The following is a 26419-nucleotide window of genomic DNA, read 5'->3' as shown; positions in this document are numbered from 1 at the left end:
ATTTTGTAACCGATAAATTCAAATGACCGAGCCACATTTCTTAACATTTTTGTAAGTTAATATTATTAAAAGCTCCTCTTATTCTATTTTTCATATCATCAGGCGTTGTTGGATGCTTCTAGTATACAAGGTTTTTTATATAGCCCCACATGAAAAAATCAATTTTGGAAGAACTGGAGCACCGTCGTGTAAAATCCTCAACCGTCAAAAAAAAATGTGGGCCAATCAAATAATCGCAAACAATAGCACCTTTAACACTTATAGATCACCTAGTTTGACTACGAGTGTTAACAAAGTAGGGATTTCTAGATGCATATTAATGAAAATTAGTATGAAAATTATAGTATTAATAACTGCGCGTCACAATCTGCAATTAGGAATGTGTTACTTAAAACTTCTTGGCTTAAAATACTGTTGATATAACAACCTAAAAACTGTTACATCAGTTGTATATTGTTTTGATTTATGTTTTGTGTGAGTTGTTTATTACATAAAAGTAATCATGTTATATTACTACTCACAAGACATATGTTTTTTGTAGGAATTTTACGATTCTTGGATATTAAGAAACTATGATAATATTTATTGATACATTTATTGCACATTGTTATGGTTTATATTCTGTGTTAGTTATTTATTAAACTAAAACAATTTTGTTATATTATCACTCAATACTAACTTATGTAGTTTTAGTAGAAAAATTGAATGTATCCCGAAATTTGAAGTACACTGAAAATATATCGGAAACTGACGAGTTTAGATATAGGGAATGCTATATAAAAATGAAAGAATATATATAGAAATATTCGTCAATGATTTCAGTTAAACTTAATTTAAAAACTACAGAACATTGTTTTTTTTCACTGATTCTGGCCTTGGTTTAGAACTAGAACCTTTAGCCACGTAATTGTGTAACTTATCACTAACTCAGGTGTAATGTGTAGTGTGTGTGTTGAGTAAGTGTCTTGTTACTATGCAAAGTCGACGTCATTGTCTTTGCAAAGAGACGCTAATTGTATCCGAACGTCTGCACAAAGACAGAAACTATTTTCATTTATTAATTTATAATAAATGAAAAAATTCCTGACCCTGGTGAGATTCGAACTCACTACCATTCGAAACTTTCGATCCAAAGGTTAGGCGCTCTTACCACTGCGCCACAGAGGGGGTTCAGAACATTGTTTATCTTATTATATAAAATAAATTATTGTTTATGAATTACTTCTTTACATACATGGTGTTAATCTCATAGAGATTTCGAAATACAAATGGTCATAACTTGTTAAATACTCTGTATAGTAATGCAAAACCCTATATTATATGAACAGGAATTATGAGAGGAATATAAATATGAAAAAATATATAGGGTGTCCCATTTAAAAAATTATATGTTTGATATACCACACAGTTATTGATCACCCTGTAGAAATGGACATATTTTCCAAGCCTAGAGAATATCATTGCCTACATTTTTTCTAAATAACTTTTTTCAATATTCTATACCATAATGGAATTATCGACCGATCCCGCACTAAAAACTCACCCTGTATGTGCTAAAAAGTATTTTGCAACATTTAGAAAAGATATTGATATTAATACATTTGTCTTTATTTTTTCAGAACGGTTCTTCTGACATGAACACAAGACGTCCCTCCCTTAAATCAAAAACATCCGGACCGCTAGATACCAAAAACACCAAAAACCAATCTCAGAAATCCGCAAACATAGAAGAACAATCTGCAGTCAAAATCCAAGCTGGTGTAAGAGGATTTTTAGTAAGACGAAGACAGAAGAAGGACGATAGCCAGCATGCATGATACGAAGTATCCTACATCAACTAAACATATTCCCGAAGAAAAATTAACTTAGGCCATTTTGGTAGAGACAATAAACAAAAACGTTGCTCCGCAGTTGAAAAAAACTATATTTTTATTGATAAATGTTGTAACTGTTGTATATAAGAAATAGGGTTGCGTCCCTTTTTAGGTATTTATGGTAGAAATATTTCATGAACAAGTTCAATGGTCTGTAAGAAAACATTTTAGACAATAAATGAAGTAGATTTTGCTCAATGCATCAACAATTTTTCAAATTTCTCATAGAAAAGCTAATAAATTGAACAATAAAATCGAGATCGAAAACATGTACATAAAATTGATTAAAATTACCATATTTATTACAAAATGACGGAAAGTTATTGTACGAATAATTGAAAAACATAAAAATATAAAATTTTAATATGTTATATTTGTAGCAGATTTCGATTTATGTGGATAATACTTAGGTACCTACTATATCAGTTGTACGTTAGTTAAAAATTTGTGCATAATATACCTACAGATAATGCCATAGACAGCAAAAATTAAGGTGAAACAGTAGCGATCAACAGGTAGCGAAAACGCGTTCCAAGATTGTGGCTGTAATTTTGAATATTTTTTCGGGATATTTGGCACACATATTCGTAATATAATAAAGAATGGCGGTACAGAGCCCAATTTGAAAAATATATTAATATGTGGAAATTACTCTGTAATTAAATACAATATTAACAAGCTGAAATTGCGAGCATTATCATAACGAAAACTTTGTTTATATACCTATTTAAATTCATAATATAGAAAATTGCTATTACGAAAAACTGTTTAGAATTAAAAATTATGTTTTAATGTGCAAGTACATCATTCTAATTTAAATGTTGTGAACTATAAAGATACTTTACTCGAAATTCATATTTTTTTACATACCTCGTATAAAATTAATAAAATTTAATTCATGATGGTTGCATCATAAATCTTAGACCAAGAAGAGATTTTTATGAAGAATAACTTTTCTTCGTCAAATTAAAAATACAAGAGTTATAAATGAAAATGATGTTGGTATCCATAATTTGAGAAAATTCGTCAAATATTTTTTTTTATTAGAAGGATGTAATTTCATATATCAGAACATACTTTTTTATTCCAAACAACATTTTAAATAACAATTTTCCAATATTGTAAAATAAATAATACATACATGATAAAGATACTTTTTACTGATGAACTTTACTTGGATCTACAGACCTAGCGAGTCTCGTAAATTGCACGGCTTTGCGCCACGCTTCACGCAACCGTATTTGCGTACTTGTGTTTTAAGTTGTGTGCGCTGGTCGCTGGTCAAGTGGAGAATTTACCAAATTTAAATATAATCGTTTGTACTGATTCATTATTAATATACCTAGTATAATATGTATTATTGCTTTCAAAATATACTCAAATTGTATTTTTATACATTTATTACACATATTATTATAATAATTAAATTCACTATAAAATGTCATTTATATTTTATTAATAGCTAAATAATTTAAAATTTAGTTTGACATTAACGAAGTGTCAAACTCAAATATAAATAATAACATTTGCTTTGCTTAACAAATTCAGATTAAAAAAGTAGCCTACTTCCTAATCAAAGATTTCAGCTGACGTTTAGTGCCTGATAGGAGATAACCGGATTGTGACGTCACATTTTAGATTTTGAGGTCGATTATCTCGAAGACGGTTTGAGATATCGAAATGCCGTTTTCAGATTTGGATTCAGAAGACAAAACTACATAAGAATCCATCGATACATCTGCTCTAAGTATTGTAGGAGCGGCGACGCAATAACACACAGACTTTTGCAAATTTATAAACGAAAAGTTTTCGTTGAAAAAAAACGAGCCTGTACCGCCATTAATAAGAACAAAAAAATACACTTTCTTCAAATAAACTTTTTTATCCGATGCCTAGATTTTGTGCCATTTTGGAACTACTAATGAAATAAAAAATTTTATTAGTTCCAAAATGACATAAAATCTAGGCATCGGATAAAAAAGTTTATCTGAAGAAAGTATATTTTTTTGTTCTTCTTAATGGCGGTACAGGCGCGTTTTTTTAATATTGTATTTAATTACAGAGTAATTTCCACAGATTAATATATTTTTCAAATTGGGCTCTGTACCGCCATTCTTTATTATATTACGAATATGTGTGACAAATATCTCGAAAAATATTCAAAATTACAGCCGCAATCTTGGAACGCGTTTTTGCTACCTGTTGATCGCTACTGTTTCCTCTTAATGATAAAACTTTTCATTAGTGCCTTCCTTGCAATCATCCGTTTTTTATCAATATGTTTTAGTTTAGTTTAACATATCTGAAGTTAATTATATCAAAGACAGAGATCATGATAATGGATATAGTACATAACAGACATTCACACATAACCAGGATTGACCGGTTTGAGGTTGTAAGCTCATACTTGGATATATCTGGGATAATTATTGATAAAAAACACAAGGTCACTACAAGAAGAAATAAAACGTAGATGGTCAATCAAATAAACCGTAGGAAAAATGGTCAAAATATGGAAGAACTCTCAAATTTCACGAGCTCTAAAAATTTTGGTTGATCAACTGCTTAATATGATGACCAATACTGACATCAAGATGTGAATCTTGGACCCGAAAACAAGTGGAAGTAAGAAATATGTCCAATGAAATGTTCTGTAGGAGAAGAATGTTGCGAATTTCTTGAACCGATCATAGGACAAACAGTTCAATTTTAAATTATTTAAAGGACAGCTCTCCAGCAAAGTCTATATCTAATAGTTAAAATGCTTTGGACATGTTGTGAGAGTAGACACAGAAAACATAGAAAGACTTATTATCCAAGGAAAAGTAGAAGGCTGAAGATCACGAAGAAGATCCCAATAAGATGGATCGACCAAATTATGCAAAAGAGACATAAATCTTTAAGAAAACTACACTACCTTCGGGAGTTCAGGACTGAAAAGAGAAGTTTTAAATTATATTGTTGGCTTCAGATTGTATGTATATTCGTTGGTCGTCCTACTTAATTAAATAAATTCCAAAATCTCTTTCCCAGTGGGATACAAACCCAGACCTTCCTGCAGTCAAGAATGAACTGTGCCCACTAAACCATTGAGGCTTACGCCAATATTTTTGACCCACCAGATGTCGCGACATGACATATTTAATACTATTACTTTTTTCAAATAAGAACTTTATTGACTTCATCAGATGTATAGAGCACATTACGTTGAAACTGGGTTGTGTGGTGAAAGGCAATTAATGCTAAATATACCTATAATATAGAAGAAAAATAAAAAAAGCTGTCTATAAGGTAATTTAACCTGATATTTATAATAAGCATGGTTTACATCTATTTATAATAGGTACTTATAAGTACTACATACCTATACAGTAAGCGCCATGCTAGTAGACACCTGTGTACCTTATTTCTAGGCTCGGGCTAAACCGGCCCGTTCTCACCTATGACTTTCATGTCTGTCATGTCATTTGACTGTCATGAAGCTATTCAAAATAATTGTTCTTTCATACAAAAAATACATTAATTAATAATATCTGTTGTTACCCGGATTAAAAAAAATGTATTCAAATACCAACAATATGACAATACTTTATAACTTTTACAACTTTAACAGAATGACAACTATAAACTTAACTATAAATAAAATACAACTGTTCTATAAACTGTCATCTTTCTCTGTTTATATTGGTTTATATACATTTTCTGACGTTCTAGACGTCCTAGACCTAAAAGTAAACAGCTCAACAAGTGAATGGTCCAGGACTGTATTAGCTCAAGGTACCCGTGTGTCTAGTAGCGCGGCGATTACTGTATTATTTATTATGCACTTTAATCCTTTTTAATAGCTGAATAAATTTAATTGTTTGGAAAATATATACATACATTTGTAATAAATTTATGTTAAAATAGAATTGAGAGTAGATTTGTCAAAATATTTTTAAATGGCCTAATTCCTTGTATTTCTGGCGTTTTAATGGGCGTTAAAATATTGGTTTTATGCGAAAAAGATCTTGATTATATAAATTTTATGAATAATTAAATATTGGTTATATAGAATAGAGCTCATTCAAACTGAAGCGGGTTACATTTTTTTAATGTGAAACATCACTCTATATTCTGAAGCTATGTCTTTGTGGCATCTTATGCAACTTACTATTCTATTGGGAAATACACAATATAAGTTATAAATGAAATTAATTGACGTTTTGACTTCCACTTCGGAAATCGTTATCGAAATACCAAATATTTTGTTATCAATCATTCATATTTTGTATTTCGATAACGATTTCCGAAGTGGAAGTCAAAATGTCGATAAATTTCATTTCCAATTTAAATTGTGGCTTATTTTCCAATAAAATAATCAATTACTCTATATAATATGAAAATTCTTGTTCTGTAATATATACCTATAAAATAAATATAAATATAATAAATTTAAAGTTTCAATAAAAGTTTTATTTTGGGTAATTCCATTTCAAATCACTCAATTTTGGAGCAAAAAAAATTTTGGACCTCCGATTTGTCTGAAAATTGGTATATAGCTTCTGCGGGACGTACAAAAAAGATATTTAAGGTCAAAAAATCTTCTTCTTTTTTTCTCAAAATGTTATTTTATGCGATTTTACAGTGATTTGGTGTTTATTTATACAAATTTGCATTTTCTATCGTAAAGTATCAATTAAAAACATTATCTTTTAATAGAAAGGACTCAAAAATGTCATTATATGGCATTATAACAAGTTACTTTGATTCAAAACAAGCTTTTGATCAAATTTTATAGTGTAGAAAACGTCAAAATACCGTTTTTTACATTTTTCTCCATTCCCAAAATACATCATAATCGATTTGGCTGAAAATTTGCCCACAGATAGACAAAACATAGGACTTTAAGTGGTGAGAAGGATTTGAATTATATTACAATACCAAAAAAGTTACATGCAATAGTATAGTCAAAAATAAAGGCGTCTACTGTAAGTAAAATTAACTCGAAAATATCGACCTCACGACAAAAATTGTTAAAAAGAAATTGTAATAATTGTAAATACGATTTATTTGGAACAATTTCAGTTCCTACCATTTTTGTCGAAAAGTTAAAAATGGCGGAGATATTGAGCCAAACAGGTTCTCCTTTAAAATCAAGATGGCGGCTAACGTAACGGAGGAATTCATTCGTGATTTTAAATTTAGGCTACTATTGACTCCCTTAAAGATCATAAAAATAAAATTTTGGGCAGCTCGGCATTCAAGGTCAAATGCTATCCCGACTGGACTAATATATACTTTTGAGTCTGATATTACTGCATGTAACTTTTTTGGTATTGTAATATAATTCAAATCCTTCTAACCACTTAAAGTTCTATCTTTTGGATATCTGTGGGCAAATTTTCAGCCAAATCGATGATGATGTATTTTGGGAATGGAGGAAAATGTAAAAAACGGTATTTTAACGTTTTTTAGACTATAAAATTTGATCAAAAACTTGTTTTGATTCAAAATAACTTGTTATAATGCCATATAATGACATTTTTGAGTCCTTTCTATTAAAATATTATGTATTATTTTAATATTACTTTTGATTTTATTGAAGTAAAACTTTCGCTTGTTGTAAGCACATGCCGCCACTGCGTCCGTATCTCTTTGTTTTGCTCTAATTCGGTACTAAGTGTCGGATTTGTTTTAGTTCATTCAGAGAAAGTCATATATTCCCTCTCTGATGATATCTAACTAGCTTGAAACCCGTTAGGGTGTTTATGGAATTTAAATATAAGACGTCTCTAGATTTCGTTTTACAGCAAAATTATTAGTTACTTCTAACAAAGTATGTCGGACCAAGATTTTGCTGGAATTTTTGCCACGCTGAGCAGGCTGGAAGTAAGATGCAATTCATAGATATCTCCTAGCCTTCTTTGTCTTGTCATTTTCATGATTTGCAAATTATAGAAACGGCGAAGGCGTTACCAGAAAATTGATCTCAATAAAAGTTTTATTTTAATCTGATTTTAATATTACTTTTGACTTTATTGAAATAAACTTTTCGCTTCTTAATTTAATTGTTTAAATTTTGCTTTAACGTTAAATTTTAAATAATAAAACACAAACAAGACTAGACAATTTTGTAAAAACAGCTAGATTCGTTCGTGATGTAAAAATACCTAGGAATAACATTAACAGAAGCTACAGAACATAATTTTTTATTCATAAAAACAAAAAAAAAAACATGTTACTTTATTATCTTCAAATATTTTTGTACACAGGTTCAGTTTGAGTGACCAAGTAGCAATAATTTTTACCTTTTTCACAAAAATATAGCCCGTGATACTTTAGCCGTAGATAGGTTGTAATGTATTGTAAAGTATTATCAGATTTTAGGGTAGTTACACAAATTGTACTTTTTGTAGTAAAAAATATTTTATATTATAGAATTTTCACGAAAATATAGAATTACGGATTGTATTGGTAGCTCTAAATTATTTTAAATTGTTAACAAGAGCCCAGTGTGTTAGTATGAGAATGAAATAGTATTTGGAACTCAATTTTTTATAAAAGAATGCTTATTTAGATAATTTTAGATTGAACAGTTTGTTGAAGGTTTTAGAATGGTATTAATATTCTGAATTTTTAAAATTTAGGACACAAATATAACTGGAAAAAATATTTTTTTATTCTTAAACCCCTTTAGAGATGTCCTACCCTCACCTAGATCATGTATAGCAAATTAGTTAATTGTTTATTCCAACTAAAACTTTGATAATTTTAGAAGACATAATACATGTCCTTATGGAACACTGATGCTACAACATAACAAAAATAGGAAGCAATACTCAAGAACTAGCAGAGCTAAGCAGGAAAATGAAATATATGTACATCAGAGATAAAAACAACCATATAAATACCGTGTGTCAAGAACTAGAGCAACATGCGAACAGCAATGAAAGTCATTAACTATTTAAAAAGGTTTAATATTTGGTCCGAGTGTTCGAGCCACAACTTCAAGACACTCAAGACCATCTCTCTCTAGTTCCATAGTAGTCCTTGTAGAGTATTTGGCGCTTATGTATTTCTTGTCCAAAACTGTAAGATTGCTGACGAGGTGGGTCTGCGCACCTTATTTTTTTATTCTCTAGATAAACTATGTAGTGGTTCCTTTCATTATTTTCTATTTCCTACTCTGTTTTTACTTCACCACATCTTAGTTAAATTTTTTGGTGTTGTCTCGTTGTACTTCCTTTCCAGCTGTTATCTGGTCTTTCTCTATTTTACCCTCTGGTTGGTATTAAAGTGCTTCAAGGAATGTTGATATATCCTCAAAGTATGGCTAATCAATTTCCATTTGTTTCCTTGACTTTAATAGATTAAGTTTGTTTTGTTCTTTCCCATGGTTTTGTATTAGTTATTCTCTTGAGCCAGTGAGAGTAATAGAAAAAGCAAGGGAACGCAACATACCAATATTACTCTGTTTCGTAGGTTACACAAATTCTCTCGATTCAGTCAAATGGGGTCTCCTCTTGAGTATAATAGAAAATACTGGAAAACCAAACCTACTAGTTATAGGTCTGGATCCCGCGTATGAAAAAAAAGTTGATTAATAGCAAGCTGAAAATTTGTTAATAGCTTAAGGGTGTCTAGTCGGATAAACTTTGATATATGGGAACACTGGAACAGGGGCAGTTTTAATGGTGGAACAGGTTAAAAATTTGGAACGGCCAGACCACGAAAACGGTACGTTTATTTTGTCCGACAGAACAGACTTAAACTCTCCGAACAGAGATTAAACTCTCATGCAAAAATTAAACTGCTATTTATCACCAAATGGGCGTTTTAATGAGTGGAACATGTAGAATATTTCAAATGCCAGGAATTATGACAGGTGATAAATAGTAGTCTGATTTTTGCATGAGAGTTTAATCTCTGTTCGGAGAGTTTAAGTCTGTTCTGTCGGACAAAATAAATGTGCCGTTTTCGTGGTCTGACCGTTCCAAATTTTTAACCTGTTCCACAATTAAAACTGCCCCTGTTCCAGTGTTCCCATATATCAAAGTTTATCCGACTAGACACCCTTAAGCTATTAACAAATTTTCAGCTTGCTATTAATCAACTTTTTTTCATACGCGGGATCCAGACCTATTAACCTCATAAGAAATCTGTGCGATAAAAACTATGCCAAAGTTAAAGTACACGGAATATATTTAACTAAACAGGGTTCCATATTATCATTCATCGTTATTATACTGAATATTTATATTCTGAATATGCTTAAAATGAGCACAATAATAGACGAATGGAATGGAGGAATCATTATGTGGATGAAGGTATCAGAATATGGATGGAGGATGGGTGGATATCCATTATATGAATGGAGCAATGAGAAAAATCAGTAACCTGCGATTTGCAGATTACACACTTATAGTAACAGCGAGCAAATGCAATCAAAATTATTACTAAAACCGAACGGATAATTTGTACACTTGGGCTCCTTGCTAACCATGAATGACGGTTGTTCCTCAGAAATAAATCGTAGACTAGTAATGACCCGCACTGCATCAGCTAAATTAGTCAAAATATGAAAAGGCCGAACAATAACAAGGAATACTAAGCTCAGTTTGGTTAATGCCCTTACTTTCCCCATTGTTACATACGCAGCTGAGACATGGACTCCCAAATAAATCGATAGAAGTAGATTCGAAGCCTTGTAAGTGTTGGGCTACCGAAGAATTTTATACGTGGCCTGGACAGAACACAGACCAACAGGTCAATTCTGGAGGAGCTGCATATATAAGAGAGGCTATTAAAAAAGTAATCCCACCATACCTAAACTACCTTGCCTTTAATGATAATGGAAAATCGGCACAGCTTAAGGGAATCTCGCTTTCAAACTAAATGGGGCAGTAACCTGCGTTTGGTCTGGGGTATTTAATGGACGTTTAATAGATTTATTATTAAGATTATTTAAATGGCCAAAAGTACCTTACCTGTTACTGCAGAATATTCCGTTATGCAAAATAAGAGTCATCGTGTAGCAACAAGATGGCGCTTCCCCAGAACAGCGTTATTGTAACCAATTACTTTCTATTATTTTTCTTCTTTTATTGGTTATTGTAAAAAATAAACATTAAATTGAAAATTATTAGGTATATTAATATTTTTATCCAGATTTAGCCGTACTGGCTACACTTCCTCTGAGGAGAAAATTCACTCATCCCAGATACCCAGGGTAACAAAAGGATTGAGTTCTGCTGCATCTCCCAAAAATTTTCGTACGCATTTGGACGTCCAGAGTAGCACAGTTTTCTGCATAGTCTTTTAAAGATTTTCGTTTAGATCCAGCTTTTTGATGTTTTCTGAGGTTCTTCGGAATGACTCTAGTAGTAGAAAGAACAGTAGATATTTTCTGGGTACTTTTTACTTGTATTTAGAGATCTCTATACCTGGCGATTTTCTCATTTTGCTTAACACGTTGACGGACAGTGCGTCAAATGTATAAGCAAGTATTGTGACACTATATGTATTTTATATAAAAGTAGAATAGGGAAATTGCTGAATTTCTTTTAGCGCTTACAGTTTATGGAAATAATGAGTTTATTAACATTATTTGTAAACATGGGGACGACTACCATTGACATCATGTCACATTTAATATGCATCTGTAGATGTAATGTGACTTTTTAGACCAAAAACCGTTTGTTTATAATTTTAAAATTATTGCACACTACACGAAACGTCAGACCGCGTATTTTAAATTTAAGAAATATTTTCCAAAAATTTAATATTTCTAAACTAGACATTATGCTTTCGAGGTGTGAACAGTTTCTGTTTTGCAGCAGTTAAAGTTTGCCACTAGTTTAGGGTCTTAACCTAGCTAACAACCGCCGGTGTTGTTGCTTAAGTGTTTGCATATAGGTAAGTTGAGCATTTTTGCTTATATTTTTTTAACAAGCGGCTTTCTTTTATGCTATTTTGCTTGCTCTTTTTATTTCTTTTTGCTTTCTAGTTATTAATACTTCATTGACTGGTTTTTTCTTACAATGAGTGAGGAAAAGGGGGGCTCAGTCCCCCCTTATCCTGATACTTCTTCTCCGGCTAAAATTGCAATGACTAATAATTCCGAAAAAAATCAAAATCAGACTTCCGACAATAATTCTCAGGAAGAAAAAAAGGTTAATACATACTCCGAAAAAGATCATGGACCTTTTGTAGTATATCTTGAATCTACAAATATACCGAATATAAAAATTGGCACATTCAATACAATTAAAATAGCTCGAGATATATTCAACCTCAAACTTAATGACGTTAAAAAAATAGATAGTAAAGGGCTCAATAGAGTTTCAGTTGAATTTGCCAATTTTCACTCGGCTAACATGCTACTTAATAACACTCAACTTCTAAATCAGGGATACAAGATATATATACCTTTTAACTTCGTAACCTGCAAAGGTATCGTCAGACAGATTGATACAGATATTGATGAAAAAGAACTTCTTCGGTGTTGCGATACAGGAAATGACATTGAAATTTTACATATAAAAAGATTAAATAGAAGAGTAATTAAAGATGGAGTAACTTCTTATGAACCCACAGGTACGACACTATTTACATTTCGAGGCGTTCTTATGCCCAAAACTGTGTTTTTTATGGCATACCAAGACTAGTGGACACATATATTGCCCCAGTGACACAGTGCTATAACTGTCTTAGATTTGGCCACACAAAAACAAACTGTAAAGGGAAAGAAAGATGTTTTAATTGCGGGGAAAACAAACATGAAGACGTATGCATGACAAAATGTTTTTACTGCAAGGACTCTCACAAATCTATTGACAAGAGCTGCCCAGAATATACAAGGCAAAAGAATATTAAAGAACTGATGGCGTATGAAAATTTGACATTTTTTGAGGCAAGTGAAGCCATTCCAAAATCATACATCTCAAATAATAAATTTATTTATAACCCGAGAGATTTTCCAAATTTTAAAAATAACAGCAGGCCATTAGAAAATACTCCAAGTACCAGTACAAATAATTCTAACACCATAGAACCATCGCAACGAAGAACAAACAATTTTAGATCATCTACAGTAAAACGTTCCTTTCAACAGGTGGTTCTGAACTCCGACAACAAACGGAGAGTCGTGCAAAAACGTCAAGATAAGCAACCAAATGAAAAGAGTACATATACACAGCAATTAAGACCAGAAAAGCCAACCTCTTCCCCCACTAGCTCATTTTCTCGTTCAGAACCTTTCAAATCAAGAACCTCAGCTAATTTATCACAAAACTCCAATCAAGCCTGGCAATCCAGTGCATCGCAAAACTTTCAAAATATTGATACCTTTTCTTCAAATGACTTTTTAAACTCATGCCTAAATTTTATTAGTAATACATCATCAGAAAACTTAAATTTACTTAAAAACCATTTATTTTCCCGATTAAACGTAGAGTCCTATATGGACCAAGAGGATAAATCTGATTCTGATTTTAATTAATTAAACATATATCAAATCACATAATCATGAATTCAAAAAAGAAATTAAAAATTATTCAGCGGAATATTAGAAGTATTAAATCAAACAGGGAAAACATAACGAACTTAATTTTCAAAGAAGACCCTGACATAATTGCTATTAATGAAACTTGGCTTAAACAAGATTTTAATTTTTCTTTGAAGTATTATAATGTTGTCAGACAGGACAGAGATGACGGATATGGTGGAGTAGCTACTTGTATCAAGAAATCTATTATTTTTTCTACAATTCAGAAATACAACTCAGACCAAATCCAATACATAACAACAAAAATTGGTAACTTATACATAATAAACATTTACTCCAATACAAATAATGCCATAACTCTTCCTTTCTTGAGCTCAACAATAGAAAACATACCTACAGAAAACTTAATTATACTAGGTGATCTAAACTCTCACCATCCCCTATGGGATAAATGTCCTACCAATAAGGGAGGAAAAAATATTTATGATTTTATTTTTGATAAAGAATTAATTATCCTAAATGATGGGTCAGCAACATTGTTTCAACCTCCTAATAATAATCTTAGCGCTGTAGATCTAGCCATAGCAAGTAATAATATGGCTCTATGTTCTACTTGGGGTGTCATACAAGATTGTGGAAATAGCAACCATTTCCCCACCTTTGTCATAATAAACAATTGTGAGTTTAACAAAAATGATAGCATCTATACACAAACATACAAAATGAGAAATATTAAAAGAGCAGACTGGTATACATTCCATACTGGGATGATAACAGGAATGCTTGATTTACCGGTAAACTCTAATTACAATGAGTTTTTGGAGGTAGTTAATCAAGTAGCAGATAACTCAATTCCCTATAAAAACTGTAGAACACAGGGTAAACCTTCAAATCCGTGGTGGGATGAAGAATGTTCACTTTGGATTAAAAGCCGCAAACAGGCAATTCAAAACTTTAAACAATCTGTTTCCTTAGAGAACTATATAAACGCTAAACGTATAATCGCCCAAACTAAACGAAACCTCAGAATTACAAAAAGAAATAAATTCATAAACTTCTGTGAATCATTAAATAAGGAATCTAACACTACCTATGTCTGGAATAAAGTTAAAAAATTCTCAAATAACAAAAATTACGGCCAGACATTTCATAACCCAGCAGATAACATTAAAACAGAAATTCTACAGAACATGTCTGCAGTTTTTATTGATCCAAATTTTGAGCTTGACGATATAAACGAGCAAGTTTCCCCTTTTACAATCTGGGAACTTAAAAATGCTGTAAATAATAAAAAAAATTCGGCACCAGGTATGGACGACATTCCTTACCTTATGATAAAACATCTACAACTACAAGCTAAACATTTTCTGTTGAATATCTACAATAATTGTCTAAATGGTGACAACCTTCCTGAAGATTGGAAAAACCATAATGTTATAAATATCTTAAAGCCGCACAAAAATCCACTCTTGGCCAGTAGTTTCAGACCAATAGTTTTATCCTCATGTGTGCTTAAAACATTAGAAATATTAATCAAGAATCGCCTAGTTTGGTCCTTAGAACATAACTGTTCATTCACCAACCATCAGACAGGTTTTAGAAAAGGAAGAGGCACTGCTGACAACTTGACCCTCCTTCATTCCACAATTGTGGAAGCCTTTGAATCCTCTCAATCGGTTTTGGCCATCTTTCTTGATATCAAAGCAGCATATGATAATGTCAATATATACAAACTTTATAGTAAACTAAAACTTCGAAATATTCCATCTGCAATAAATAATATTGTGTTCAAAATTTTACAGAACAGACTTTTATATTCAAGATCTAATGATGGTGACTTTTTGGGACCTTTCATGGCAACTAAGGGGCTACCTCAAGGTTCTCCCTTAAGTACCATTTTGTTTAATATTTATATAGCAGAATTGTTTTGTATTAGCAATAATGAAGTTAAAATATGTGGATATGCAGACGACTTGGTTTTGTATATGAAGAGATATGATATCCAAAGCATGGTAAGTAAAATAAACAAAGAATTGGAAAACACATTACACTGGCTTGCAGAACATGACTTGTCCTTATCCAAAGACAAATGTGAAGCTGTATGCTTCACAAAGGGTAGGCGAAGAGATAATCTAACAGAAATCAAAATCAACAACACAGCCATTCCTCTAAAAAATGAAGTGAAATTTCTAGGCATAATTTTTCATAAGCATCTATCATGGGACTTACATGTTGACAATATTATACTCAAGGCAAAGAAAAATATTAACATCCTACGTGCAATATGTAGAGTCTGGTGGGGAGCTGACCCACGAACACTCCTAATGGTTTTTAATGCCTTGATCAGATCTCATCTCGATTATGGTTCCTTCCTATTCAACCCAATATCACAAAAATGCAACAACAAACTCAATGCAGTATTTTTTGAGGGACTTAAGATATGTTTGGGGTGCATGAAGTCTACACCAAATTTGGCAATCTTGGCAGAGTCTGCCCAAATGGACCTAGAACATAGAAGATTATTGTTAGCCTCTAAATTTTTAAGTAAAATCATCATTATTGAGAATCATCCCATAATATTACTCCTAATTGAAATACGTAAAAGACTGATAAACAAACCTAATTTTTATACAAGGCATAATGTACCATACTTGGTTTCGGCATTAGAATATTTTTTTCCATATTTTAAAAATATATACAAAAGCCCAAATTTTCCATGCTATGAATTAGACTATGATACACTAATGAATCCACTTCCAATTCTAAATTGTAATATCAAAAAATATGACCCGATGATTAAAGAAAAATTCCTTATGACTACTGAACAATATGGAAAAGACCATACCTTTATATATACTGATGACTCAAAAAACAAAGAAAGGGTAGGTTTTGGGATATGCATCCCGAGTATTGAATATAATTTCTCCTCAAGACTTCCTGGAGCTCTAAGCATAAGCAAAGCAGAGAGTATAGCAATACATCAAGCGGTGGAAGTCGCAACTACAAAACATCTAAAGAAAGCTATAATATTTTCTGATTCGCTCAATGCAATAACCAATATTAAAACATGTAACATATCTGCTTCAGCAGATATAAGGGCCCTAAAAACAAAGAAACTTATATCTTCAGCCAATGAGAATGGTACCAAAATTCTCCTTTCCTGGATACCTGGACACTCTAATATATTTGGTAACACCCAGGCTGACATACTGGCAAAAATAGGAAGAGACCTGAATGTACCCATGGAAGTACAACTGAATTCCCAGGATGCCCTATCAGTCATCAGAGGAAAAATTACAAAAGATTACCAAGAAAAATGGAAATCTTTAGTCCAGAAGAAGACTTCGCAATACAAAACAATTCAAGACTTCTTTCCTACAAAACCTTGGTATTCAAATTTTCCATATAGAAATAGAAGACACACTACCACCATCATTAGAATGCGCACAGGCCATTGTTTAACAAAACAACATCTGTATAAAATGAATATAAAAGATAATCCTTTTTGTGAATGTGGTCGTCTCGAGGATCTAAACCACATCTTTTTTGAATGCCCGATTAATGTGATTCCTAATTTTGATATATACACAAAATTTATTTCCACGAACTTCAAAACACCGCTCTCTATATACAATATTCTAAGTTCCTTAACGGAAGAATCAGTCAATGTAATTATGCGTTTTTTTGCAATTAACCAAATAAGCTTATAAACTGCAATGCGTTTTCTAGCAATTAACAAAATAAGCTTACAAATTGCAAGGCTCACCTGTTTATATGTATCCGTGTTATATTATGTTGCTATTTGTCATTTAATTTATGTTTTAATTTTTAATCATACTTAACCTGACACAATTAATCTCATTTAATTATAATCATCACACCTCATCAAAAGCTTCCTTACAAGAACATAGTCAGCGATTTTGGTATGGCTTAGAGCCAGACTACGTCAAGATCGCTTATAAATCGTGCTGGTAATCGCCTTGCAGCGAAACCAAAAACAAAAAAGAAGAAGAAAGAAGACTTTTTAGACACCGATTTTTTGTCACAACTCGTTAATTTAAAAATGTCATCTATAGACGTTGTGTCACATTACATCAATGAAAACTAGACGTCTACAGACGTTCTGTCCGTCAACGTTGTCCGTCAACGTATTAACAAGCAGATTATTTTTATCGCTACATCTATTATGCCTGGTTGCACCAACAGATCTTAAGTTCCAGATTAGCTAAGCTCTACTTATAAATAGGGCCTCCTTGAGTATCACTTACGTTGCACCATAATTTTAGATCCTTACCTTATTATCAATTATAACTATTATTATATTATGGTATTCTTATTGTAATATATTATAACTATACAGTAAAACCTCGATAGAACGGACCTCTATTTAACGGACTTCGGATATAACGGACAAAAAATCCGATCGAATGAAAAAAAAAACATTTCAATGCAAAAAAATATGAAAATCGAATTCTGGAAGAAATATTAGCAAGGAAAGGATCTCGGGACTAGATTGTACTCAAGCCGATGGATCGCATGGATTGACTGTTATAATTATTGACAAGTCTCGTAAATCTGTGTAGAGTGGTCAAAGATATAATGCATCATCTGCCCGTTTCATATTATCGCTCTAATAAGGCATGGTTCACCACAGATATTTTCAAAAATAGTTTTTTTAAAGAATTTGTACCTGCATTGAGAAAATTTCGAGAGAAGAAACTGGAAATAGCGCCGAAAGAGGTGAACTGTTTATTGATTTTAGACAACACTCCTGCTTAACCTCTGAAAATATTCGTCATTCATAAGATGGTATTGAATCGTTTTTCCGAAAAATACATAGTTTATTCAACGCATGGATCAGTGACTAATTTTGGCAACCAAACGAGTATACTATTGTAGAAAGTTGTGAGATGAAGTCGAGAAGTAAAAAAGTAGCAAACAAAACTTAATTCCTCTCTTAACTTAGAGATTTGTACACTGTATCTAAAATACTACGACATATATTTTCAAAAAAAAATTGATTGATTTTAAATCTATTTTTATATAATGGACTTTCGGCTTTAACGGACATACCGTCCCCCCAATTAGTCCGTTATATCGAGGTTTTACTGTATTATATTAATTCTTATGATATTCTCGACTTAAGCTTAAGATCTGTTGGTGCAACCGGGCATTAATTTTTTATGCTAAGTGAGTTTATTAACTATTATAAGATCCAGTCTATTATATTATGCCACCCTCTGGTCTGTGAGCACAGTGCGATCCCAATATAGCTTGTAGTTGTCGTTTTCAAGTATTCTGTCAGGGACGTATTGATAATAATAAGGGATATTGAAAATACATATAAGGGAGATGGTCGGTCTAGTTTGCTAGCTAGTTCTTGGTGAAGAATCTTTAATACTGAATCATGGCGTTCTTTATAATCAGTTCCAATAAACGCCTGGCAGCCCCCGGTAAGATGTTGGATGGATTCTTTGGCTTGACATCCACATCGGCTTGTGTCGTTTTGGACCTGAGGATCTTTGTCAATGTATTTCAGGTAATTTCTAGTGGGAATAACCTGATCATGAATGGCAAGTAGGAAACCCTTTGTCTCGGGAAACATCTTTCCTGACGTCAACCAACAGTTCGACGCTGAATTGTCGACGTGTTCTTGGTTAACCTCATCCAGATTCCGCCCATGCAAAGGCTTACACATCCAGGTAGGCATTTTTTCTTGCTTAGACTTGTGGTTTAAGCCCATTTTTTGTTCCCTCAGTTTAAGCGGTGTTGTGTCATCTACTGCGCAGATTGCGTGATGTAATGGTTAATTTAATTATATTATTATATTAATAAGTATATAAACATTAATATCCTTTTTGTGTATGTATGTTACGGGCAATAACGTAAATCCGGCCAATAACGTTAATAACCGGTCAATATCGACAATGGCCTGTTGAATTAATCATTGTCGACAATGGACGGATATTAACGTTATTGTCCATAGAAACTGGACATGGATGATAATTTTAAATTCTTGATAACATTTCCATCATTGCCCGGTCAATGTCAACAATGCCCTTGTAAACAGAGACATGTTAAGGATAGATTAGGCTAGTCATATGCCACTCAATGCATCGGGGTGTAACGCCAATATCAAGGACGCTATTGGTCAATATTCATTTTGAGTGGTCTAGCCATCTTTGTTCGTCATATGAGCGGTATCGCTTGGTAAAAAGAGATAGATAGACCACCGATCGCCTGTCCGCGCGTTACGTTTTTTTGCTCAGTATGCCTTGTCTACGGTTAACATGTCTGTGGTAATAAATCGGTCAATGTTGAAATTTAGGCTAAAAGATAGGTTACGTTTATTATTTGCTTCATTTCTGTGCTCGTGCTGAAATTACTCGTAGTAAATTGATGTAAAAAGTGTTACAAAAGGTTCACTATCTTGTCAAAATAAAAATGATTAGCCTTCAAAAGCTATCTTATATAAAAAAATAATAGGACATCATAACTAATTTTATATATTTATCAACATTGACCATTTTCTTTTGGCCACTGTCGTTATTGACCGGTTATTGATGAAAACTCTAATTTTAGGTTATTTTTTACAACATTGACCAATAGCTGATGTTATTGTCGTTAATGACTGGGCATTGTCGCTAATAACCAGGGGAAATGGACATTCACGACAATGCCCGGTCTTTACCGTCAATTGCCAATTTACATCATTGTCCAACATGTAGGTACACCACTGAATTAGGGAAATAAAATCCTTTCATTTGAGCTAACTTTTATTTCACAGATCAATGTAATTTTTTCATTGTGATGACGTCATAACGCCTATGATGAGGTGAAAGCTTACAAATACACTTCAAATAATAATAATAGAGGTCCAATTAACAAATAATATTAATTACTTGTTCAGTACATCTTCGAACACCGTATATTATTCAGCAGGTTTTGTAATACTGGTCATCTATATTAAAGGAACGATTTTAAGTTTAAATACAGTGGAACCTCGATAAGTCGGATTAATCGGGACCGTGGCCGATCCGGGTTATCGAAAATCCGGATTAGCAGGAGAATATGGTAAAAATTAATAAAATACGGTATACTTACAGATAATCTCCATTTTAAATCCAAAAACATGAAATACATATGCACAATACATCTAAATTACGTATACAGTATTATTCATTTATTGGTAAAAAACTCAGTCAAACTGAAAAAAATGTTTGTTTTGTCTTATGAAAATTGGTCCGGGTTAGCCGACTTCCGGGTTATCGGAGGCCGACTTATCGGGGTTCCACTGTACAGTAGTTTACATATTGTTTCTTATTATTGAATGTACCCAATGACTGTACACTAAAATATTATTGAAATTGAAAGTGTTAAATTCAATTAATGAATAGGATCACAGAAGTAGGTCAGAGATATGAACTTTCACCAGACAATAAGAAAACAAAATGTATGATGATGATGATCTCTAAAGCGATTTGGACAAATCTGTTAAACCTTGATATAACTGTATTTCCCTATCATAGGCCATATAGGATTTTACCATATTTTTGTATTTGGCCATCCATTTGGCAAATTCTTGGCCATCATTCTTTTATACGTAATTTTTTCTGGTCTGTTTGCTCGTTTATTTTTCAATTTTTTAATTGCGTTTTTTCTGTTATCTCAATAATGTTTAATAATTGCTTTCTGTCTATGCATTGTGCATAGACGTCCCTCCTAGATATTGCTCTTGCTTTGTTTGTTTTTTATGATAATGTTACAAAAAATCGTTGGATATACCATACCATAGTATTCGTTTGTGACATGGTTAATTTAAATATATATTTAAATAATTTATAAACATTCTTTTTTAATTTTACAACAAAAAAAAATAAGAAAAAACAAGAAAAATCTATTGAAAATTTATTTATATTCAATATGGCCCACAAAATTACTTTTATCATCATCATCATCATCATCATCATCATCATCATCATCCTCCAGCCCTTTGCGTCCACTGCTGGACATAGGCCTCCCTCATTTTTGTCCATTGTGCTTTATTTTGAGCACTTTGCATCCAATTTCTAGACATTTTCTGGAGATCGTCAGTCCAACGAGTAGATGGTCTTCCTTTATTTCTTTTGTCTAATCTCGGCCTCTACTCAAGTAATCTCTTCGTCCATTCCAGTTCCATTTCAGGGTGGCAATTCGGGAAATTACATGGGTAACTCCTGTTCTTCGTGTTAAGTCTTTATTTCTAACTCGGCCACGAAGCGATATACCTACTCAGCATTGACCTTTCCATTTTCCTCTGAGATATTTGCAGCATTTTAGAAGTTGAAGCTGTCAATGTCAAAGTTTCGGCACCATAAGTCATCACAGGCAACAAACATTGGTCAAATGTTTTACGTTTTAAAGAAATTGGTATATTGCTTTTAAAGATGTCTTTGAGTTTTCCATAGGCTGCCCATGCTACATAGGTTTATTCTTCTTCGTAGTTCGCATGTTTGGTTGTCTCTTGTGATCTTTATTTCGTGTCAAAGGTATATGTATTTTTCCACTAGTTCTACTTCGTTGTCTCCAATATTGATATTTCCGCTAGGCACTAGGTTTGTCATGGATTTTGTTTTGGAAATGTTTATTTTAAGACCTACACTGAAACACACTAACTGAAGTTTATGTAGCATTGTACATATCTCCTTAAGGTTGTCAGAGAATAAAACTATGTCGTCTGCGAATTTCAAATTTGTTAATCTTCTACCGTCAATATTCAGGCCTCGCTTTTCCCAGTTAAGTTTTTTACAAGCATATTCTAGTACTGCGGTAAACAGTTTAGGCGATAAGGTATCGCCCTGTCCGACTCCTCTGCCGATTGGGATATGGTCCGTGTTTTTATGTAGTTTCACCGACATAGTTGCGTTATTGTATGTATTGTAAATTAACCTTGTGTATCGGTAGTCAATGCGGCATGCTTGTAGTGCTTCCAGAATTTTGTCAAATTCTACCGTGTCATAGGGTTTATGGAAATGTACAAAAGCCAAAACGGGTGGTCGATTGTATTCGATATTTTTTTCTATTACCGTTTTAATGCTCTGTAGGTGACCATTTGTTCCAAATCCGGTACGAAATCCCGCTTGCTCCATTGGCTGGTAGAAATCAAGTTTTTTCTCGTTACCAAGACGTTATCAAGACGATTCGTTACTATTCATGTAAGGAGTTTGTATAAGTGACTAAGAAGGCTTGTAGGTCTGTAATTTTCTAATTTCTAATTCATTCTCTAATTACTTTTATACAAAGGGCAAAAAAATAACTCTTCAGACACTGTTTTAAACACAATGGATGAAATAAATATTTACACGGTGTTATTCTAGCTTTAGGCATACTATTCAGACAAATGGCACATATGTCTGCCCATGCTAAAATATCTTCTCTTGTAGAGATTCTAAAACTTCTAAACAGCGTTTTCCCTATCTGTAGAAGTTTCCACTGGTTGTGGTAAATATCTTTTAAGCGTATGTAATAACTTAGGTAATACCTTGTTCTCTTAGCAAATAATTTAGCAAACTGCTTTGGCTTTTGTCAACAAATTGACTTTTTAACTATTAAAAGTCGCCATTTTGAAGATAAAAATGTGGTCAGATAACTGGATTATTTAAATTCCCGAACAGGGTCTTTTTCTGATTATTTCTCTGTAGTATTATAGCTATTAGGCCTGGATCCCGCGTACCAAAAAAAAGTTGACTAACAACATGCTGAAAATTTTTTAGTAGCTTAACGGTGTCTTGTCAGACAATCTTTGATGTATGGGAACACTGGAACAGGGGAAGTTTTAATTGTGGAATGTAATTTTAATTGTGGAATGTGTCATCCTAAAAATTTTGTGATTGTGAAAACTAGCAGGTTGTTTTGAAGTTTAGTCAATAGCAAACTTTATGTTATAATATATGAAATAATGTTTGTCCAAAAAATATGTTGAGCATTTACATAAGTAAGACACGTAGAACATGTCAAATGACAGGAATTATATTGGTGGATAAAGCAGTCTGATTTTTGCATGAAAGTTTTAATGAAAAGATAAATCAATTGGAAGTTCTGTCCTACAAAATACATGGGACGTTTCCGTAGCTTTCGAAACCTGTATCCTGTTCCACAATTAAAACTTCCTCTGTTTCAGTATTCCCGGTCATCAAAGATTGTCCTACTAGATACCGTTAGGGTGATAGGAGCAAACTTTCGGCTCCAATGCTATTTAAATGGGATTTATTCTTTTCGAATCCTGAGAAAATTAATAAGTATTTTTGAAAAATTTAAACGCGGAATAAAAGATTACGTTATTTAGACCAGTAAGGATCTGTTTTTAGGTGGATGTGAGAGGTGGCATTCAGATTTTTGCGGATAAAGTTAGGTGATAACTTCGTTAATAATAATTGATTTATGCTCCTTCTCAAATATGCCCGGAACATTAATAAAAAAAAATAAAATATTTAAAAATTTCAAAAACTTTCGTTTTTTTTCTAGTATTTTTTTGCTTATAACTTTAAAACGATTCATTTTGGAACCAAGTCGTATAGGAATAAAACAAAGGTAATTAAATTTTCTATCAGATGCGATTGGTTAAAAATGTCTTAATTTATCACCCTTGCTGCAAAATAGCAATAAATATAAAATAAGGGGGCAAAACAAGCCTGTCCTTATTCAATGATTTTCCATCACTTAGGTTACACTTGGAACCTTCCTAATTCGCTTAGAAAATTTTTGTAATGTGCTAAAACCGTACACCAAATTTAATTAAAATTGACTTACTAGATTTTGAATAACAATTTTGCAATCTAAACTTTTTTTAAAAAATTAAAATTTTTAAAATCTTGCTTAACAAAAACTAGAACATACAAAAATTTGTCAATTTTTTTACATATAAAGAAGCACTCCACCTATCTAATGCACTTTACAATGTTTTAAAGTTATAAACAATTTTTTGGCTTATAAACAAATTAGTCCTGTGGTCAGGAGGGGGTGCTACGGGCTCCTTTATTTAGATGGACTTACCCAAAATTTTTATGTATTTTTTGACCCGTAGAACACGATTTTTTTGGGTAACAGTTGATCCGGATGTCGATAAGATTTTTATAAACAAAGAACTTGAGGAATTACAGAACATCGATTTTTCGCAAAATTAAACATTTTTTTTGTATTCCTCGGGTAATTCTAAGCAAAAAATGTTCTTACAAGTTTTTTCGTAGGATGCATAGTTTTCGAAATAAACGCAGTGGAACTTTCATAAATTCGAAAAATTGCAATTTTTGAACGCGAATAACTTTTGATTAAAAAATAAAATAGCAATTCTGCTGACAGCATTTGAAAGTTTAAGTCAAATTATACCGGTTTTAATTATTTGCATTGCTAAAAATTAATTTTTTTATTATTAAACAAAGGTATTTGTTTATAAGCCAAAAAATTGTTTATAAGTTTAAAACATTGCTGAGGCCCCTTAAATAATCCGATTTTAATTCTGTGAAGTGTAGATAGGTAGAGCACCTCTTTATATGTAAAAAAATTAGACAACTTCTAAATTGTCTACTTTTTGTTCAGAAAGATTTTAAAAAACATGAACTTTTTTAAAAACATTTAGATTGCAAATTTATTATGCAAAATCTATTAGGTCGATTTTAGTGAAATTTGGTACACGGTTTAAGTATACTACAAAGAATTTATTAAGCGAATTACTAAGGTTCTAGGTGCCACCAAAGTGGTTAAAAACATTGAATAACAACAGGCGTATTTTGCCCCCTTATTTTGTATTTATTGCTATATTGCAGAAAAGGTAATATGTTAAGACATTTTTGACCAGTCGTATATCATATAAAATTCAATTATGTATCTTTATTTTATTTCTCTACGACTTTGTTCCAAAACGAATCGTTTTAAAGTTATAAGCAAAGAAAGCAGAAAAAAATCGACATTTTTCGAAATTTTTAAATATTTTAACTTTTTAATTAATGTTCCGGGCATATTTGAGAAGGAGCATAAGTCAATTATTATTACTGACGGTGTCACCTAACTTTATCTGCAAAAATCCGAATGACACCTTTCACATCCAAAAATAGACGTTTTTTCACAAATCCTTACTGGTCTAATTACCGAGGGCCGAAATTACCTGAAAACTTCTGTAATGTTTATTTTAATAAGTTATAAGGGTGAAAAACTAAGAGAAAATTTAGTGTGATTTTTAATTTCCAATTTGTCATTCAAAAGAAACTTTTTATTTATTATAAGGGACTTTCCACCCTCAACAATAATTTAGTCTTTCATTCTGCGTTCAAATTTTTTAAAAATATTGATTAGTTTTTTTAGTATTCGAAAAAAATGAACACCATGTCCGTGGTGATGTTTTGCAAATCTAACATTCGCTATCCTTGTCATAGAACGCACTCAGTCGAACATATTTTGCTGACAAGACAGTAACAATTTTAAATATTTGACACGGCTTCAGGTATATTTTGAGTTGTTTATTAAATAATATTGAAATTATTATAAAGTTATTTATTGTTTATTATTTATGGAAGATCCAAGCAGAGAATACACCAGGAAATATTCTGGAATCCAAGTATTTTGTTGTTAAAGTAGTAACTATATATTATTAAAAAACCACTTTATAACTTTTCCTCTTTTCTCGATTAAGTATTAGTTTTCATTGTATAGTATACATATAAATTATTATAATTACTGAATAGGTACATATATAGTTAGTGAAGAAATTACCGTATTAATTAACTGAATTAATAATTTAAGCTATTATACAAGTAACAGTTATCCAAGAACATGCAAAAGCCATCTATTTAGTTAATGATAACAATGTCATTGTCAAGTAATGTTCACGTATCTTTACCAGTGAGAAATTTACTACACGTATTTTGCCGTGCAAAGAAAGAAAAAGTAGGGATAACCGTAAAATATTGCGATAACTCTTAAGATATTAACACATTTTTAGCTCGTTCTTAATACTTTTTTTTATCCAGATCTATACCGTATGTTGTCCGATTTCACTTTTTATGGATTTATTTTAAACATTATC

At 32.0% G+C, this 26419-nt stretch overlaps 1 protein-coding gene across 1 annotated transcript in view; it reads left to right on the top strand.

Moving 5' to 3' along the window:
- The window catches only part of LOC114343764 (protein PFC0760c), a 260163-nt gene extending 251635 nt beyond the window's left edge, over positions 1–8528 (top strand). Inside the window, exon 7 of the mRNA XM_050643890.1 lies at positions 1620–8528. Within this exon, the coding sequence (XP_050499847.1) occupies positions 1620–1817 (198 nt within the window). The 3' untranslated portion in view covers positions 1818–8528. The remainder of the gene's footprint in view (positions 1–1619) is intronic.
- Positions 8529–26419: the final 17891 nt, after the last annotated feature.

The sequence above is a fragment of the Diabrotica virgifera genome, chromosome 2 (assembly GCF_917563875.1).
Source record: "Diabrotica virgifera virgifera chromosome 2, PGI_DIABVI_V3a".
NCBI lineage: Eukaryota > Metazoa > Arthropoda > Insecta > Coleoptera > Chrysomelidae > Diabrotica > Diabrotica virgifera.
Note: the sequence above shows the minus strand (reverse complement) of the source record. Positions and strands in the feature narration are given on the sequence as shown.